General features: G+C 41.4%; 1 protein-coding gene across 1 annotated transcript; it reads right to left on the bottom strand.

The window, feature by feature from the left end:
• Positions 1-1,812: 1,812 nt before the first annotated feature.
• Positions 1,813-15,082, bottom strand: C3H8orf76 (chromosome 3 C8orf76 homolog). The gene is made up of 6 exons (XM_058175983.1): positions 14,779-15,082; positions 12,744-12,839; positions 11,398-11,541; positions 9,905-10,404; positions 6,494-6,626; positions 1,813-3,759 (listed from the first exon to the last, which is right to left on the bottom strand). Exons 1-6 carry the CDS (start codon positions 14,896-14,898, stop codon positions 3,586-3,588), a joined length of 1,167 nt encoding a protein of 388 aa, XP_058031966.1. The 5' UTR covers positions 14,899-15,082; the 3' UTR covers positions 1,813-3,585.
• Between the last annotated feature and the right edge of the window lie 4,429 nt (positions 15,083-19,511).

Raw genomic sequence — 19,511 nt, 5'->3', positions numbered from 1 at the left:
GTCTCCCCTAGTCCTTCTTTTTATTAAACTAGACATACCCAGTTCCTGCAACCGTTCTTCATATGTTTTAGCCTCCAGTCCCCTAATCATCTTTGTTGCTCTTCTCTGCACTCTTTCTAGAGTCTCGCAATCTTTTTTACATCGTGGCGACCAAAACTGAATGCAATATTCCAAGTGGGGCCTTACCAAGGCATTATAAAGTGGCACTAACACTTCACGTGATCTTGATTCTATCCCTCTGTTTATGCAGCCCAGAACTGTGTTGGCTTTTTTAGCAGCTGCTGCACACTGCTGGCTCATATCTAAATGGTTATCCACTAGGACTCCAAGATCCCTCTCATAGGTACTACTATTGAGCAAGGTACCACATATACGGTACCTGTGCATTTTGGGTTTTTTGCCTAAATGTAGAACCTTACTTTTTTCACTGTTGAATTTCATTTTGTTAGATAGCGCCCAATGTTCAAGTCTGTCAAGATCTTTCTGTAACTTGAGCCTATCTTCTGGAGTGTTGGCTATTCCTGCCAGCTTGGTGTCATCTGCAAATTTGATGAGTTCCCCATCTATCCCCTCGTCCAAGTCGTTGATGAAGATGTTGAAGAGTACTGGGCCTAAAACAGAGCCTTGGGGTACTCCACTGCATACTTCCCTCCATGTGTATGTAGTTCCGTTGAGGACTACACGTTGAGTGCGGTTGGTCAGCCAGTTACGAATCCATCTGGTGGTGGTGCTGTCTAACCCACATTTTTCTACTTTATCTAGTAGTAGGTTATGGTCTACTTTATCAAATGCTTTACTGAAGTCCAAGTAAATTATATCGATAGCATTTCTCTGGTCTACTAATTCATTGTTATATCCAAATTGTTTTGCCCAGGTTATCATATGGAATTAAGAAATAAAAGAATTCTAACCTTAGAGGGGCACGATTTACAGAGAGGGTGGCACGCTTTTTTATGGGAAGGGAAAAATAGACAACGCAGTTACTTTCAGAGACACGTAATTAGAGTCCCATTACTACAAACATGGCAAGGGATAAAAAAGAATCATTACGATAAAATCCCAGAATGGTTATCTACAATGGAGGTGCAAATTTATCCGAATGTTCTGGACATCGACAAAATTAAAAGATACAAGGATTTATTAAATAGTCAAGGCAAATTGAAATCATGGCAAAAATTAAAAGAACAGGGTACAGACATTGATTGGTGGCCTTACATGCAAATACAATCAAGATACAAGACAGATTTAACACAATACGGATTCCAAAGAGAATTAGATAAAATTCTTCAAGGCACGGAAGATAAATTAATAAAAAAAAATTTTTAATTATTTATTAAGATACAAAATGAACGAGGAGGTACAGATGTGCCAATCTTAAAGCTCATTTCTCAATAAAGTCTCCCTTGAATTGTTAATAAGGGTTTGTGTCTGTGTGTTTGTGTGCCAGTGTATGTATGCAGGTAGTCCTCGACTTACGACCAGTCACTTAACAACTGTTGCAAACGACCCAAAAAACAGGACTCATGTCCTGAATTCAAAATTCTGACAGTCAGTCGCCCTTTGTGATCATGTGACCGAACTTCAAACGTTCCGCAATTTGTTGCATCCTGCGGTCACATGACTGCATTTTATGACAGTGTCTGAAATTTGATCATGTGATCATTAGGATGCTCCAACTGTCAAGAGCATGAAAACCTCATAAAGTCACATTTTTCAGTGTCATTGTAACTTGGAACAGTCACTAAATGAACTGTTGTACATTGAAGACTATCTATATGGAATAAACCTAACTTACCTGCAGGGCTGTCTGTTCAGGGGCAGCCTACCTCATACTCTCAAGTCTTCAACTGCTTTGAGACTTTTATTCTTCATTAAAAATATTAGTGTATCACTTCCAAGGTGTTGTGGCTCCAGCCCCCGAACCTGGCCCCATGCCCGAAAGTGCCTTGGAGCCGGGCCTGCTGCCAAAAAGTGACTTGGAGCCGGACCTGCTGCCAGAAAGTGACTTGGAGCCGGGCCTGCTGCCAAAAAGTGACTTGGAGCCAGACCTGCTGCCAGAAAGTGACTTGGACAGTGAGGGGGAAGGGCCATCAGGACTTACCTCGGAAGCACCGGCCTCCCTGGCTCAGCTCCAGGAGCCAGAAGCAGGCCAGGTGGAAGAACTAATGAGGCTTCCATCCCGACTCTTCCCCCACCCCCAGGCCACACCTGCAGACCCAGCTGACAGCAATCAGGCGTGGTTGAATCCTAGGTTTCGTAGGCAGGAGAGAAGGGAACAACAGAAGCAGGGGAGGGGCAGGCCTAAGAAGTGCTGAGTCATGGAGCCACACCCCACAGGATATAAAAGGCAGCAAGAGCTGGTGTGTCTCTTTGTATCAGGCAAATCCACTGATTGACTAGAGCTGAAGGTTGTGACTCACCAGCATCTTGGCAGCTAACGAGGGCTCTTGGCAGACACTGGCTCTTTTGCTGCCAAAGCTGATAAGAGCCGGCTAATTAAGCCATCGTTCAGACGGAGGCGAGGAGGACAGAACACAAAGCAGTAATAGTATTTAAAAAAACTTTATTCTCTGTTGGCTAAGGTTTTTCAAATGGTGGTGAATTAAAAGTCTATTGAACAGAACTATACACTCCAGGTATGAAATGCTCCCGGTTCGGACCGGATCACATGATCCGGTAGCGATGGGGGCAGGTAGTTTGGAGAACCGGTAGCAAAAATCCCTGACCCCCCCTCTACCGCTGTTCCTCTTCTCTGTCCCTGAAGCTCTCAGTGGTGATATAGCTGCAAACGGCCTTAAATGACTGCCGTGGCGCTTCAAAGGGCCGCACTACAGCTGATCAGTGCTGTAGGCGGCTAGTAGACCGGTGCCTCTATTTTTAAAAAAGGTAGACTGGTGCGCTCCCAAGTTTTGTATACTTTATTATTTTTATTATTTATTATTATTGGCCATGCCCATTCAGTCACCTGACCACCAAGCCACACCCACCAATTAAAGCCACGTCCACAGAACCGGTAGGGAAAATTTTTAGATTTCACCCCCGATATACTCCCCCAGAAATTTTGATGCATTTATTTACTTATTTGTAAAATTTATTGGCTGCCCATGTTACCCACAGGGTAACTCTGAGCGGCTTGCAATCTGAAAAAGATAAAAACCATACAAAACCTAAAAGACGTGAAGAAAATACAGTCACGATCCAATTACTAAGCCTTAATTAAAAGATGGGGAGGGAGGTTGGTCAAGGTCCATGAAGAAACAGTGAGGGCACCACAGCTGGCAAAAACAGGTATAAGAAGGGCCAGATGTTAAGGTGAATTTCAAATGAAGTGGGTCATCCTTTTCAATGGAAAAAAAAAACACCACTCCAGAGTGTGAACTGCATGAGCTACAATGAAAGGCTCCATTCCTGTTCACATGTTCTCTTGGCAAGCTAAATCCTTTGTCTGAAATGACACAGAGTCTCCTGCTTGAGCAGGGGGGTTGGACTAGAAGACCTCCAAGGTCCCTTCCAACTCTGTTAAAATACAGATAGGATAAACAGAACCGAAAAACCGAAGAAGTGCTTCAGCGCAGCCACATGGCGTTACGTCGGACAGTCCCTGTGAGGAAAGCCGCCTTGCAGCTTCTGGAACCATTTTCTTTCAAACTCCACGGTGGATGCAGTCAGGATGGGTGGCAAGGCTTCGGCAGAGAAACATTTGACCTCTTCCTGAGCTTCTCCTTTTAGCTTTTCCGGGACAAGATCTTCTCCCATAACCTACGAGGAAATGCGTGTACAGGAAGCAGAAATATCAGTTTTGCACTAGCTTAAAAAAACCGTTCAGAAAAGAACCAAGCTGTAGCTTCCCATAAAAAAAACAATAAATTAATCAGGTTCATGGCCCTAATCTTAATTCCTATTTATACATCACGTACTTTCAAATGTATGTTTGTTTTCCAAGTAAAGCATAGAGAATTTTGTGTGATTAATATTGTTTAATACAGTACATTGTTTAACTAAACCTTTGTGTGATTAATATTGTTTAATACAGTATGATTAATGCTGTAACTAAACTAAACTTTGTATGATTAACATTGTTTAATACAGTACACTGTCATGTCCCATTGCCATTTTAATCACTATTTTACAGCATACTGTCATTTTTTATGAGTCTCAGGAAAAAAAAAAAACACTTTACGGATACTTTGTTAGCTCTGACCGAAAATATTTCTCCCCTCTCACATCAGATTGACAGAGTTGGACATTTGCCAAGTAAAAAAAACAATCAGGATTAATATTCTGAAATTATAGCTATTAATAGATTTCTAATTTGGTTAATGCTATCTAGAAAGGGTGGCTCAATTCATGCAATCTTTAAGCATAAAAAAAAATGTCTGACCTTGTTAAGGATTTATAAGAGGCAGCGTATTTGTTTATGTTAATGACCAGGGATGTGTTGTGACCCAGGCTCAAGTAGGTAGTAATAAACTTAGTCCGTTGTTCCAGCGTCGTTCAACTCAAAGTAAAACAAATGCCTCCCAATACAAATTCCTCAGTTATCTCACAAACCTTAGTCCAATTAGGCAAACTGCCAAAGACCCTTCCTGGTAAACGTATATGAAGCAGAAGATGGAGCAGAAGATGCAGCTACAACGCTGTTTTCTGGCAAAGGCCAAATGCCAGTGCTGGTCTGTTTTAAGCCTTATGGGAGGGGCCAATCATCTCTTGGCCCTACTGCCAAGTTGTCCTCTTTATTTGAGCTGCTCTTGCCTTCTGGCAGCTCTTCTCATGCGTGCATTAAGAACAGGCTTCTCCTGTTCCTCTGCCTCATTACTATCAGGCTCTGGAGTCCGCACCTCACTCCCTGATGGCCCTGGCCTCAACTCAGCCTCATCGCTGAGTCCTTCGGGAGAAGGGCGGTATACAAATTAAAATATTATTATTATTATTATTATTATTATCGCTGACCGACTCCGTTGCCAGCTCCGTAGGCTTCTGACAGACCACAACAGGATGGTTTAACACAGTGCAGAAGCATCCCAAGCAAGAAAAATTTGAAAATGTTTCCACGTTAACCCTAATCTGCCTATTCAAGTGGGACTGGCTTAATATTTTTAAATAATTTTAAATTTTTTAACTGGGGTTTTATTATTTTAGGGTTGTAATTTTTAATTTTTAATTGGCCATTTTCTAATATGCTCGGTTTTAAATTGTTGTTTTAATTGTATATTTCTTATGTTTTTTATCTTTTGGCTGTACACTGCCCTGAGTCCCTAGGGAGAAGGGCGGTATAAAAATTTAATAAATAAATAAATAAATAATCCTGGCTCAGAACTTGCTGAGCTCCCTTCCACTGAAAACACAGGCAGTCCTCCACTTACAAGAATTCACTTAATGACCTTTTTCTACCTGAAAAAATGGAACACGACCCTGATCCAAAGATTCAATGATATGAACTCCTCCGCAGTCACATAAAGGTGTTTATAGCCATTTGCAGTGTCTGATGGTGGCATGACTGCATTTTATGCCAAAACCCAGTTTGTTTTCAGCAAAATGGCACGTTTGTGAACAATGTGAACAATGGGTTTGCACTTATGATCGTGACGTTCATTTAATGACTACAGTTTAGTGACTTACAATCGCCACAAAAAAATATCCTGAAACCATAAAAATGATGTTTTTTGCAGAGATCATAAGGGCAATTGCTAGGGTCGTTAAGCAAGCACCACGGTCATAAGTGCGAATCCACTATTTTACAATCATTGCGACTTACCACCGTTATGGGCAGGTTCATCTTTCCACAACACCATTATATTTGTGAACTCAAGGACTACTTGTATTTAAGCAGAGACAGAAGACATTTTAATGGGTCCTATAATTACAGAACTCTTGCACGGAAGGGGTGGGTAGAGCAGATGACCTCTAGAATAGCTTTTAACCCTAATTCTAAAATTCTACCCATATTCTGACATTTCTGGACAGGAATCCCTTTAAATTACTGTCACCATCACAAAGACCCAGGGGTGGGGTGGGGGTTCGGCAGGGTTCGGATTATCCTCTAGCCAAGGATCGCTGGGGTTTGGCAAACCCCCAAATGCCACCACTGGTCGGCCACGCCCACCCCGCCCCTCCCACCCCTTCCAGGAGTCTCCATGCGGCCCGTTCATCATTCCAGGTAAGTGCAGAGGCAGCGGAGACGGTTTGGGAGGACAAAAAACGGGCCTACTAGAGGTTCCGGAAGTCCGGAAATGGGCCTGAATTCCCGAAGGATTGAGGGGGCCACGCCCACCATTGACTAGGCCATGCCCACCATCGCCACACCCCCAGCAACGGGGCAGCGAACCCATTGCTAAAGGATCTGAAGCCCATCCCTGCATCATCTCTTATTCTTCCTAAGGGCTAATAGGAAAAAAAACAATAAAGCAGTATCTGCAAATTATTGTATATTATTTCTTCATGATTCCTACTTAACGGAGAATGTTTGCACAACCCTTGCTGAATTGTGACTGACCTCAGTCATCAAGGACAAAATATCTGCCCCCAATTCAAAACATCTAATTTTGTCTTCAATTTCCCGTTGCATTTTCAGATTATTCTCTAGAGCAAAAGAAGATTGAGTCAACTGCGTAAGCTGAAATAAAAGCCTGGAAATAAAACAGAAAAATGAACAATTAAAATCAGCATACGACAATAGTTTAAAGTCACTCTTTTTTGTTTGTTTGTTCATAGGCTCTTTTCCCATCAAAGAGGGGAAAGTATTTTCAAACTGAGCCATTGGCTTATAAATATGAACCAGATGAGTGAATCTTTGGCTTAGATCAGCGTTTCTCAAAAATTTAACTACTTTAAGATGTGTGGCCTTCAATTCCCAGAATTCTGCAGCCAGCAAAACTGGCAGAGGAATTCTGGGAGTTGAAGGCCACACATCTTAAAAGTTGCGGTGTTGGAAAAACACTTGGCTTAGACCGACATCCAAACTGCCTTGATGTGCAAAACTATGCCACTGAATAAATCACAATTTTGAGATAGATTGTCAGTGCAACATTCCAATTTGCACAGCACAGGGTTATTGTTGGATTTCCAGAAGATTGTGAAGATCTGGCTCTTCCCCTGATAATGGGGTGTGGATGCTGCAGGAACTCTGGTGTGGAAGTAGCTTGTTTGATGAGATGGTAATATGATTTTTAGTCTTGATCCAGGTTCTTTTTCATAGGACTGCAGAAATGGATTGTTTTGATTTTTCTTAGCCACCCAGAGTTCCTTGACTAATTGCAAAGCTATATAAATTATATTTACAGATATTTACAGATATTTACAAATTTACAGATATTTACAAATATTTACAGATCCCTCACATTCTGGACATAAATTGTTTCAACTCCTACCCTCAAAACGACGCTATAGAGCACTGCACACCAGAACAACTAGACACAAGAACAGTTTTTCCCCAAAGGCCATCACTCTGCTAAACAAATAATTCCTTCAACACTGTCAAACTATTTACTAAAACTGCACTACTATTAATCTTCTCATCGTTCCCATCACCCATCTCCTTCCACTTATGACTATATGACTGTAACTTTGTTGCTGGCAATCCTTATGATTTATATTGATATATTGACCATCAATTGTGTTGTAAATGTTGTACCTTGATGAACGTATCTTTTCTTTTATGCACACTGAGAGCATATGCACCAAGACAAATTCCTTGTGTGTACAATCATACTTGGCCAATAAAAATTCTATTCTATTCTATTCTATTCTATTCTATTCTATTCTATTCTATTCTATTCTATTCTATTCTATTGAATTGAATTGAATTAAATTGAATTAAATTAAATTAAATTAAATCAAGCTAAATAAAGCTTGTAAGTTGACCATGGGCCATTGTACACAGGAACAGGGTACTTTTGAAAGATCAAATTTTCTTGCATCAAAACCTTAATAACTTCGGTCAGTTTTAAAATCACTACCTCATCCTAAACCATAACTTCAATCTGAGCAGGCTGCAGTAAACTAGGATTTTGTACTGATTAATATCCCCAGTCACCTTTGCAATAAACTAGGATTCTGTATTGATTAGCATCCCTAGCCAGATTTGCAATAAATTAGGATTCCGTATTGATTAGCATCCCCAGCCAGCTTTGCTATAAACTAGGATTCTGTACTGATTAACATTTGACCTCCACAACAAATTGTTCTTTCAATGATGAGGAGGCTGGGAGAAGATCTGATCATAGGTCTCTTGTGAGAATGCAAAGAATAGATCGTCTTATGACCAGAATTGGAATTGGAACTTTCGCTGCTAAACAATGCGGACATTAAGTGAGTTGTACACGACTGTATGACTTTTGCTGTGATTGTTACGCAAATCACTGCAATTGTTAAGCAAATCAGTACAACCCTTAAGCCGAATCTGACTTTCCCCTTTGACTTTGTGAGTCAAAAGCCCCCCCAGAGAAGATTGCAAATCATGTGACCACAGGACCCACAAACAATATAAATACAGGTGATCCTTGACTTATGTCCACAATAGGAGCCCAACATTTCTATTGTTAAGTGAGACATTTGTTAAATGAATTTTTTTTCCCATTTTGTTGCCAGTTGTTAAGTGAATCACTGCAGATGATACGTTACTAACACGGTTGTTAAGTGAATCTGGCTTTCCCATTGGCTTTGCTTGTCAGAAGGTCACAGAAGGAGATCAGATAACCACGGGATACTGCAACCGTCATAAATATGAGTCAGTTGCCAAGAGGGTGAATTTTGATCAGATGACCACGGGGATGCTGCAACGGACCTGTGAAAAATGGTCATCAGTCACTTTTTTCAGGGCCGTTGTAACTTTGAATGGTCACTAAATGAACTGTTGTAAGTCAAGGACTACGTCTACATGCCCGTTGCCAAGTGCCCAACGTCTGATCACATGACCAAAGGAACACTACAACAAGCGTAAGTCACTTTTTCCATCACTGCTGCAAATTTGAACTGTTGTTAAATGAATGGTTTTTAAGTCAAGGACTACCTGTATTCAGTGGTGAAATCTAAATTTTTCCCCTACCAGTTCTGTGGGCGTGGCTTGGTAGGTGGGGTCATGTGACTGGGTGGGCGTGGCTATGTGACTGGAGGATCAAAAGACAGAAAGTCACTAACAATCTTCTGCTGGAGCAGGGTTGGACTAGATCAGTGGTAGTCAACCTGGTCCCTACCACCCACTCGTGGGCGTTCCAGCTTTCATGGTGGGCGGTAGGGTTTTGTCAAATTATAAATTTTATAAAGTAAAGTTACTTCCCTACTTTATAAATCACCATTACTGTGGAACCGGTGGGCGGTTAGAAAATTTTGCTACTAACAGAGATACAAAAGTGGGCGGTTGGTATAAAAAGGTTGACTACCCCTGGATTAGATGATCACCAGGTCGCTTCCAGCCCTGGATTATCCTCTGAAGCTGCGTGTAGTGCCAGGTTTGTAGTCCTTCCTTCCTCTCCTTTCCCTTCCTTCCTTCCTTCCTTTTTCTTTCTCTCTTTCTCTCTCTCTCTCAAAGGAATCCCTCACCCTCCATTTTTTGCCTACACCCTCCATTTTTTGCCTACACCCTCCATTTTTTGCCTAGCAGGCTTCAACTTTTTTACCTTTTAAACAATGCTTTTAAAAGTAAAAAAAAAAGCCTCTGACAATCAGGCACCTAAGCTGGGATTGTCAGAGCTTTGTTTTAACCCTTTAAAAGCACGCTTTTAAAAGAAAAAAAAAGGGTCTTACAACAGCATGGCGCAGCTAGGCATGGGGGGGGGCAGTGATTTTTGCTACCGGTTCTCCAAACCCACCCGCTGCCATTGCTACCAGATCGGCTGATCCGGTCCGAACCGGGAGCATTTCATCCCTGACCTGTACTTTATATGCAAATAAGGATATGAATATGTACCTGGCTCTAACAAAGGAAGCACACGCATAGACACAAATATCTTTCCATCTTCGCTCCCCTAAGGAAGCTCTCTTTGTTGTGGGTCCTGGCCCTGAATTTTCCGGGGTACAGACAGGCTTCTGCACGCTTTGGGATTCCACACATGATCCAAAGCTGCCATTGGTGCGGACGGTCCACCACGAAGGAACATCCTTCCTCTGGCTGTTTGTCTGATGACACCCAAAGCTGACCTCTTTGGATGATACCCGAAGGCAGCCGCCTGCAATTAAGCCATGGCTTTGCCACAGATGGGCTTTGGTTGCAGACAAGGGGACTGGAAATTGCAACAAACCCGTGTAAGTTTCAGCCAGCAAATTCCACGTTTGCGGATGAAACGGGTGCAACGAGATCAGTTTCTGCAAGCACCCGATGACGTTCTCAATATCCTCCAGAAGGCGATAAATGGCATAGAGCAGATTAAGTACGGCTGTTACATGGTCGGTATTCGTTGCCCCGTTTCTCTAGAAACAAAGAAAAAAGAGCGAAGGGAGAATTAAAGAGTTATTCCAATGTGATGTTTCTTAACTTCATTAATTAAGGTGTTTTGACTTCAACTCCCAATATGTCCCAGCTAGCATAAATTGACTGGGGAATTCTGGGAATTGAAGTCCAGACATCTTAGTCAGAGAGCCATGGTGGTGCAGTGGTTAGAATGCAGTACTGCAGGGCTAATTCACCGCTCACTTCAGTTCAATCCTGACCTGCTCAAGGTTGACTCAGCTTCCATCCTTCCGTGGTCAGTAAAATAAAGAACCAGATTGTCGGGGGCAAGATGCTGACTTTGTAAACCGCTTAGGGAGTGCTATAAAAGCGCTATGGAGTGGTGTATAAGTCGAAATGCTATTGCTATTGCTATCTTAAAGTGGCCAACCTTGAAAAACGCAGTGTCAACGTCTTCTTACCCTAAACTCTGGAAATGACAAAATATACTTTCCCCAATAAAACAAGTCCACAATTTACTGAAATGGCAAACTAAAATAATCTTCCAAGAATTTTTCTAGTGTACAAGTGGGTCCAGAAGCATTCCTGAAAACAGAAATTAAGCTTAATGCTAGCACTTACTTGACCGTTATACTAGTTTCTCTTATATATTCTTTTAAATCAGTGGTGAAATATAAAATTTGTTACTACCGGTTCTGTGGGCATGGGTTGGTGTAGGGGGTTAATGTGACTGGGTAGCCATGGCCAACTTTTTTTTTTTACTTTTAAAAGCATTTTTTCTACAACCTTTTCAGCCAAAGAGGCTGTAAAAATGCTTTTAAAAGGCTCTGACAATCCCAGCTGAGTTGCCTGATCGTCAGAGGCTTTTCTTTTCCTTTAAAAGCATTTTTTTTGCCTTTAAAAGAAAAAATGGGACATGACAGGCATGAAAAGAGCCCAAGATATACTGACATGTATATGTTGAGGATCCAAGCTGAGCTATAAAGAGAAAAGTCACTTAGAAAAATACCAACCAGGTTTTCTGCAATTCTCAGGGCTTCCTCATGTTTCCCCAGATGCGCTAAACAGCGGGCCTGGCTCTCTTTTAAATCTCTTCTCATGGCAATATTACTGGAAGGTACAAGGGCAAGACAACTGGAATATTCCTGAAGAGCCTTCTGAAATCATATTTACCAAATTTTAGTGTCACTCCAAAAGCATGAGCGGGTTGTGAACTGTGCCGAATTATTCGACATAAAGTAACAACTGCATGTGATTAAAAGTAAACGTAAGCATCCCATGGACATTTTCTTGATTTTTAAGTTACATCAAACTCAAAAAAGCTCTTTTTCCTAGAACTGGATTATTAATTAGAATAGAATAGAATAACAGAGTTGGAAGGGGCCTTGGAAGATCTTCTAGTCCAACTTCCTGCCCAGGCAGGAAACCCTACGCCACTTCAAACAAATGGTTATTCAACATATTCTTTAAAATTTCCATTGTTGGAGCATTCACAACTTCTGGAGGCAAGTTGTTCCACTTATTAATTGTTCTCACAGTCAGGAAATTTTTCCTTCGTTCTAAGTTGCTTCCCTCCTTGATTATTTTCCACCCATTGCTTCTTGTCCTGCCTTCAGGTGCTTTGGAGAATAGCTTGACTCCCTCTTCTTTGTGGCAACCCCTGAGATATTGGAACACTGTTATCATGTCTCCCCTACTCCTTCTTTTCATTAAACTAGGCATACCGAGTTCCTGCAACCGTTCTTCATATGTTTAAGCCTCCAGTCCCCTAATCATCTTTGTTGCTCTTCTCTGTACTCTTTTTAGAGTCTCAACATCTTTTTTTCAACCAAAACTGAATGCAGTATTCCAGGTATGGCCTTACCATTATGAATTATGCTACAAATAATTCACTTTATTTATTTATTTATTTATTTTATTAGATTTTTATACCGCCCTTCTCCCGAAGGACTCAGGGCGGTGTACAGCCAAATAATAAAAACCCCACAATATACACATTAAAACAAAAACTTAAAACCAAGCATATTACATAAATGGCCGAAATTTAAAACAATTTAAAACCCTAAAATTCATAAAAAACCCCAATTAAAATTTAATAAATTTTATTAAAATAACCAAATAACAAATAACTTGCCAAATATCATCATGGCCTTTCCAGAATAAATATCTATCCATCCATTCATCCATCCAAAGTTGAAATAAAAGCAACCAGACAGATTGTTTCAGGAATGTACAAAATAATCTTGTTGAACCTGGATTGTGATGGACTTTTCCATCTGATGGATTTCCAACACATTAGCTTGAATTTTGGAGGGCACCAATTTTACAAGGTTGGTTCATGAATGCACTACGAAAATACCTGAAATTCTTGTTGCTTGTAGGCCAGATCTCCTCTGAACTTTTTTATGTTGATCCTTTCAAGATCATCCTGGCAGTCTACCTGTTCACAAAACCACTGTCAAGAGGAAGGAGGGACATTTTGTTGCATTACTACAAAGGAATAGCAGTATCATGCAGAATAAAAGTTAAATCAAATTTTAGATAGTCTCTCTTAAACACACATGGATGCTTTATTATTAGTTACTACAATTTCCTCCAATCAATGACACCTCCCCCTCAAAGAGTTTTGTTTAAATTTCCTGAATTTACAAGAACTTCCAACTTGAATAGAATAGAATAGAATAGAATAGAATAGAATAACAGAGTTGGAAGGGGCCTTGGAGGTCTTCTAGTCCAACCCCCTGCCTAGGCAGGAAACACTACACTATTTCAGACAAATGGTTATCCAACATCTTCTTAAAAACTTCCAGTGTTGGAGCATTCACAACTTCTGGAGGCAAGTTGTTCCTCTGATTAATTGTTCTCCCTGTCAGGAAATTTCTCCTTAGTTCTAGGTTGCTTCTCTCCTTGATTAATTTCCACCCATTGCTTCTTGTTCTACCCTCAGGTGCTTTGGATAATAGTTTGACTCCCTCTTCTTTGTGGCAGCCCCTGATATATTTGAACACTGCTATCATGTCTCCTCTAGTCCTTCTTTTCTTGGCAAGACAACCACAGAACTCTTCCCTTCTATCCCACTTTTTCCTCCCACCATCAAGAAAGATAAAGGGTTTGAGTGGGATTTAACTTCGAGTAAGGCCATTGAAAAAGGCTGTCAGAGGTTAGAGCCCAGAGAGGATACGACCAAGAGATCACATATGTTTGATTAATCAAAAGCCAATTTGATATAGTGGTTATCAGTAGCTGGCTTAGAAATCAGGATGCTGTGAGTTCTAGTCCTCCCTAAGGCACAAAAGCTGGTTGGGTGACTTTGGAGAGTCACTATCTTTCATCCCAGTCCACCTTACAGGGTTGTTGTAGCAAAGAAAACAGAAGGCAGGACTGTTAGGTGTGTTTAACCATCTTGAATTATTTTACGTACGCTATAAAAATGGCAGGATAAAAATATAATAATAACAAGGTAACATCCCAGACTCAATGATTCTCACTAAGAAAGACAAAAACGTCTGGCTAGTGGAGTTTGCGATTCCTAGAGGCAGCAGAAGAGAAGAGAAAGAACCTGAGAAGGTAACAAAAGAGAAAGACCTGCAAACAGAAGTAGAACAACCGTGACAAAAGAAAGCAAAGATAGCATCCAATAGTAATAGGTGCCTTTAGGTGCAATCCCAAAACAACTGGAGCACTACTTGAACACCATCGGCATTGATAAAATCACCATCAGTCAATTGCGAAAGGCAGCTTTACCTGGGACAGCTTACAGCCTGCAAAAGACACCTTTAATATTGTCAAACAACAACTACCTATTCCAGATGTTTGGGAGGGGCTGGATAAGATAGGCAAAAGTGCCAAATCCAGTCTAAGCATCTGGCTGACTGTGCAACCAATCAAATAATAATAATAATAATAATAATAATAATAATAATAATAATAATAATAATAATAATAATAATAGTAATAGTAATAGTAATAGTAGTAATAGTAGTAGTAGTAGAAGAAGAAGAAGAAGAAGAAGAAAAAGCACCCTGAAAAAACCCCGCAGGAAGGTTTTTAGATGGCTCGGATTGAGAGCATCCCTGGGCTGACCTCGTGGTCTCCTTTCCAGGCGCTGACCTCCAACAGCCTGCTTTGATCTCAGCACGACGATCAATGACAGCAGCATTGAATCCCAGCTTGTTCAGATTTGCAAGGATTGGGACGGTCATCTAAGTGGAGCAATGCCTCCCCCTCTCCCGCCGACACTAAATTAAACCCAGCCACATCTGTCCTCCGTTTCTGCAGGGTAGCAGAAGAACAGCTCGCCCCAGAGCATGTGCAGAGTGCAACACGTGGGGCTCCTCCAACACGTGGGGCTGGAGGCACGAAGGTCAGTGAACCTCCCCCACCCCCAGCTTCACCTCGGGCTCGCAGCACCGGGCGCTGTAGGGGGAAGTGAGGGGGCCGCCAGCCCTGGACGTTTCCTCTTCGGTTTCCTCTTCGAAGACCGACTCCTCGAAGGCAAAGGGGAGCAGCGCCATCCTCGGCGCCGGTGAGCGACAACCTCCGGAGGCTTCGCTGCTAGAGCGGCTTCCCCCGGATCATAGATGACGCCCACAATCGCGGCTAGATCGTCTCGTGTCAAACGATGCTGCCCTAGACTTAGAAACACTTCTTACCTCCGTTGCTTCGAGTTTTCGAGTTCGCTTTAGAAGTTTTTTTTCCCCCGGTAAAGAAGGGAGAGCTATTCATTACACATCAACTCTTTGGGATCAATATTTTGGGAAGCAACTGATCAACTCTTTGGGATCAAAACTTTGGGAAGCGACAGAGCTCTTTGGGATCAATATTTTGGGAAGCGACAGATCAATTTTTTGGGATCAATATTCTGAGAAGCGACAGAGCTCTTTGGGATCAATATTCTGAGAAGCTACAGAGCTCTTTGGGATCAATATTTTGGGAAGCGACAGATCAGCTCTTTGGGATCAATACTTTGGGAGGCGACAGATCAGCTCTTTGGGATCAATATTTGGGAAGCGATGGTGTTTAGTTGTGGCTGGGCTGGCATTCCCATGTGGCCGAACCAGTCCAAATTCATGCAACCTGTTAACTTGTGGTTTCTTTATTATTTTCTTTATTAATTTATTTGTCAAGCATATATAAGATAACGGGTAAAAGTATAAACATAACTTGAATATATGAAATTCATTTACATTGAAATTATAATTGAAATGTAAATGAAACTCATTTACAGTGAAAGTTCATTTCACTGCACTTCAAATGACTCAGTGGAGCCGGTTTATATAGCTATAACTGTGTTAAAAATTTAATTCAATGTTTCTTGAGCTGGGCGACTTAAGAATTCCACAGCCAACATGTTCAGTTCACTTCACACAAGCTAATTAAAACGTGATTGGGTGAAAGACAGCAGTCTCCCAGCCTATAGAGCTGAAGAAGCTTCTTGGATGAGAAGCAAAATGTCTTCAAAGAAAAACCAGAAAGTCCAGTTGCCTCTTGGAAGGAAAAAAAAAGCACCTTTGGGACTCCCATACTATAGTTCCTGCTTTCTCTTGATCAGTATTCATGTGAAATCATTGGTATGGAGATCCTAAAGCAGGAGTCCCCAACCTTGGCAACTTTAAGCCTGGTGGACTTCAACTCCCAGAATTCCCCAGCCAGCTTTGCTGGCTGGGGTATTCTGGAAGTTGAAGTCCTCCAGGCTTGAAGTTGTCAAGGTTGGAGACCCTTGCCCTAAAGCACTGCTTCTCAACTTTAGAACTTTTAAGATAGGTGGACCAACTCCCAGAATTCCCCAGCCTATTCCGTTATGCCCAATGAAGATTCTGTTGTAGGAGGCTTGAAAAATCAGTGTATTCCATAACTATAGTTCCTTTCTCTTTTCTTTTCCTTTTTTCTTGCTTTTTCTTTAGATTTGCTTTTTTATTTCATGCAAAATGCATAAGTAGTAAAAATACATTTTAAAAAAGATACGTTTTTCAAAGTTATAGAAACAGAATGCTGTTGGCCTTCCAGTTCAGTTATTGTGGAATCACGGTATTATTATTATGCATAACAATGTGATTATCATTCAGTGGATCAGTTGATAAATCAGGCACAGATGACCACACTCACATATTATGCAAAGGATAAATCTGTGAAAAAGACGGTGATGGGAAAGGTGGAAGGAAAGAGAATAACAGCAGTAAGGAGGATGGTGTCAGTCCAGTGGTGAAATTCAATTTTTTTTACTACTGGTTTTGTGGGCGGGGTTTGGTGGGCTTGGTGTGGCTTGATGGGCGTGGCTTGGTAAGGATACTGCAAAATCCCCATTCCCTCTCCACTCCTAGGGGAAGGATATTGCAAAATCTCCATTCCCATCCCACTCTGGGATCAGCCGGAAGTGATATTTGCCGGTTCTCCAAACTACTCAAAATTTCCGCTACCGGTTCTCCAGAACTTGTCAGAACCTGCTGAATTTCACCTCTGTCAGTCAGTGGCCATGACTGCATTTGGGAAAAACTAGGTGAGGGACAGATTATCATGGAGAAAATATGTGATCAATAAGTCAAAAATAACGGGATGGCACATATTATTTGTATTTAGAGTCACTTGGTTGAGTTGGGTAGCTATAGAAATTAAATAAAATTTTATCCCATTATTTTTGCAAGAAATGAGTTCTGATCTCTGAAGAGAGCCTTTTTATCCTTTCTCTGCAGCTTGGGAATAAAAATAAACTATTAACTAAATGGCTTACTCTAACCATTTTTTAAGGGACGTGGTAGCTTAGTGGCAAAGACGCTACTTGTCCCAGCTCCTACCAACCTAGAAGTTCGAAAGCACGTAAAAAATGGAAGTAGAAAAATAGGGACCACCTTTGGTGGGAAGGTAACAGCGTTCCGTGCATCTTTAGCGTTGTCATGCCCACCACATGACCATGGAAACATCTTCGCACAGCGCTGGCTCTTCGGCTTTGAAACAGAGATGAGCACTGCCCCTTAGAGTCGGGAATGACTAGCATATATGTGCGAGGGGAACCTTTACCCATTTTTTGTCCACTTAATGCTTAAGCCTCGGTTCCCATATAGATTATTCTGCTTAATTTAAAAAGATCATCATGTGATTGTAACATTTTTGTTTTTTGCAGCAGTCATAAAATGAATGCTATAATCTTGAAGTGAATGCTATTTCTACCATAAACTGGAAATAAACATGTTTCTGGTAAAAATATTACCAGGACGCTGCAAATAGCTATAAATGTAGGCCAGTGGCCAAGCACCTAAAATGCAGTCATGTGACCATGGGGAGTGGCCATCGTAACTTCAAATCTGGGTTGTAGGTACCCTTTTCAAGTTGTAACTTCATCAGTCTCTAAGTGATGGTTGTATGCAGAGGCGGGTGGCTACTGGTTTGCTCGTGGGTGCTTGCACATGTGCTCAACACTTCTGCGCATGGGCAGAAGCATCTGGGCAGGTGGGCAGAGCCTCCCGCTGCTGCTACCGGTTCACCCGGTACAACCCACCACTGGTCGCAAGTCGAGGACTACCTGTATTCTGAAGCTGACTCTTCTAAAATTCAGAGAAAACAAAGCTGCCAACATCGACATTGAAACCCGTAAAACAAATCTTCCCAACTAGATTAAATGCACACTGGGGGAAAAGCTTCACTTAAAAACAACACTAAAAGAAACTATGACCAATTGTATCGCATAAAAAATTAATTAAGGGCCGCGATGTAGCTCAGGCTGTAAGAAGCCTGTTATTAAAACACAGCTGCCTGCAATTACTGCAGGTTCTAGTCCCACCAGGTCCAAGGTTGACTCAGCCTTTCATCCTTTATAAGGTAGGTAAAATGAGGACCCAGATTGTTGGGGGGGCAATAAGTTGACTTTGTAAATATACAAATAGAATGAGACCATTGCCTTACACACTGTAAGCCGCCCTGAGTCTTCGGAGAAGGGCGGGATATAAATGTAAACAACAACAAAAAATTCCATCCCCTTGGTTTGATAAAAGCCTGTTCCAACTAGTTGCAGAAATGAACTTGAGCTAGTAACTGGAAAGGAAAGGGGATTAAGCAATAATGAATTGCATGAAATACAGGAATGATGTAGTAATATGCTAAAGCCCAAATAGCAGGAAATGTCATTGTATTTTACGTTTTCCAATGTTGTATCTATCAAAAAAAAAAAACACCCTCTTGTAGGAATCTGTTACTGCTTTTTTTTAACTCAATCTCTGCTGTAAATCTGAGGTTTCAAGATTGCACGGCTGACTGAGGATCTCTGCTAAGGGTGCTCCTGGATTGAGTCACGAATCTCCACCCTGTGCACATCTTGGGCGCATGACGTTTAGAAACTTTTCATTACAACCTTTAATTGCAATTACAGTCTATGAGACTACTATAGGTAGTCCTCGCCTTACAACAGTTCCTTTAGTAACCATTCAAAGTTACAAGGGCACTGGAAAAAGGGAGTTATGACCAATTTTCACACTTACGACCGATGCAGCATCGCCGCAGTCACGTGATCAAAATTCAGATGCTTGGCCACTGACTCAAATTTTATGATGGTTGCAGTGTCCCTGGGTCATGTCATCCCAGTTTGCGAACTTTCAACAAGTGAAGTCAACGGGGAATCCAGATTCACTTAACAACTGGGTTACTCACTTTAGCAAGTGCCATGATTCAGTTAACAACTGTGGTAAAATGGGGCAAAATTCACTTTAACAACTTACTCGCTTAGCAACCGAAATGTTGGGTTCAACTGTGGTCGTCAGGTAGTCCTCAATTTACAGTATTGCCACAATAGGGGCCACAATTTCTGTTCCTAAGCGAGGTTGTTCATGACTTTCAGTGAGATCATTTCTTTTTTGGCCACAATTATTGAATCACAGCGGTTGTTAACGGAATGACATGGTCATTAAGCAAATCCAGTTCCCACCGACTCTGCTTGTTGGAAGCAGCTGGAAAGGATGTAAATGGTAATCGCATGACTCAGGGACTCTGCAAGTATCGTAAACACCCATTGGTTGACAAATTTTGATCACGTGACCCCGGGGATGCAGAAACGGTTGTTAGATGCAAGGACTGGTCATAAACGATTTTTTTCCGGTGCTGTTGTAACTTTGAACAGTCGCTAAACCAATGGTTGTAAGTC

This window comes from Ahaetulla prasina, chromosome 3 (assembly GCF_028640845.1).
Source record: "Ahaetulla prasina isolate Xishuangbanna chromosome 3, ASM2864084v1, whole genome shotgun sequence".
NCBI lineage: Eukaryota > Metazoa > Chordata > Lepidosauria > Squamata > Colubridae > Ahaetulla > Ahaetulla prasina.
Note: the sequence above shows the minus strand (reverse complement) of the source record. Positions and strands in the feature narration are given on the sequence as shown.

Bases quoted from the DNA above. Each gene is read 5' to 3' on its own strand.
- C3H8orf76 (XM_058175983.1), bottom strand. From the start codon at position 14,898: ATGGCGCTGCTCCCCTTTGCCTTCGAGGAGTCGGTCTTCGAAGAGGAA. The intron at 12,840-14,778 runs GTGAAGCTGGGG...TCCTCTTGACAG, and splicing joins CCCGGTGCTGCGAGCCCGAG to TGGTTTTGTGAACAGGTAGA. The intron at 3,760-6,493 runs GTCAGTCACAAT...ATTTCCTCGTAG, and splicing joins TTTTGTCCTTGATGACTGAG to GTTATGGGAGAAGATCTTGT.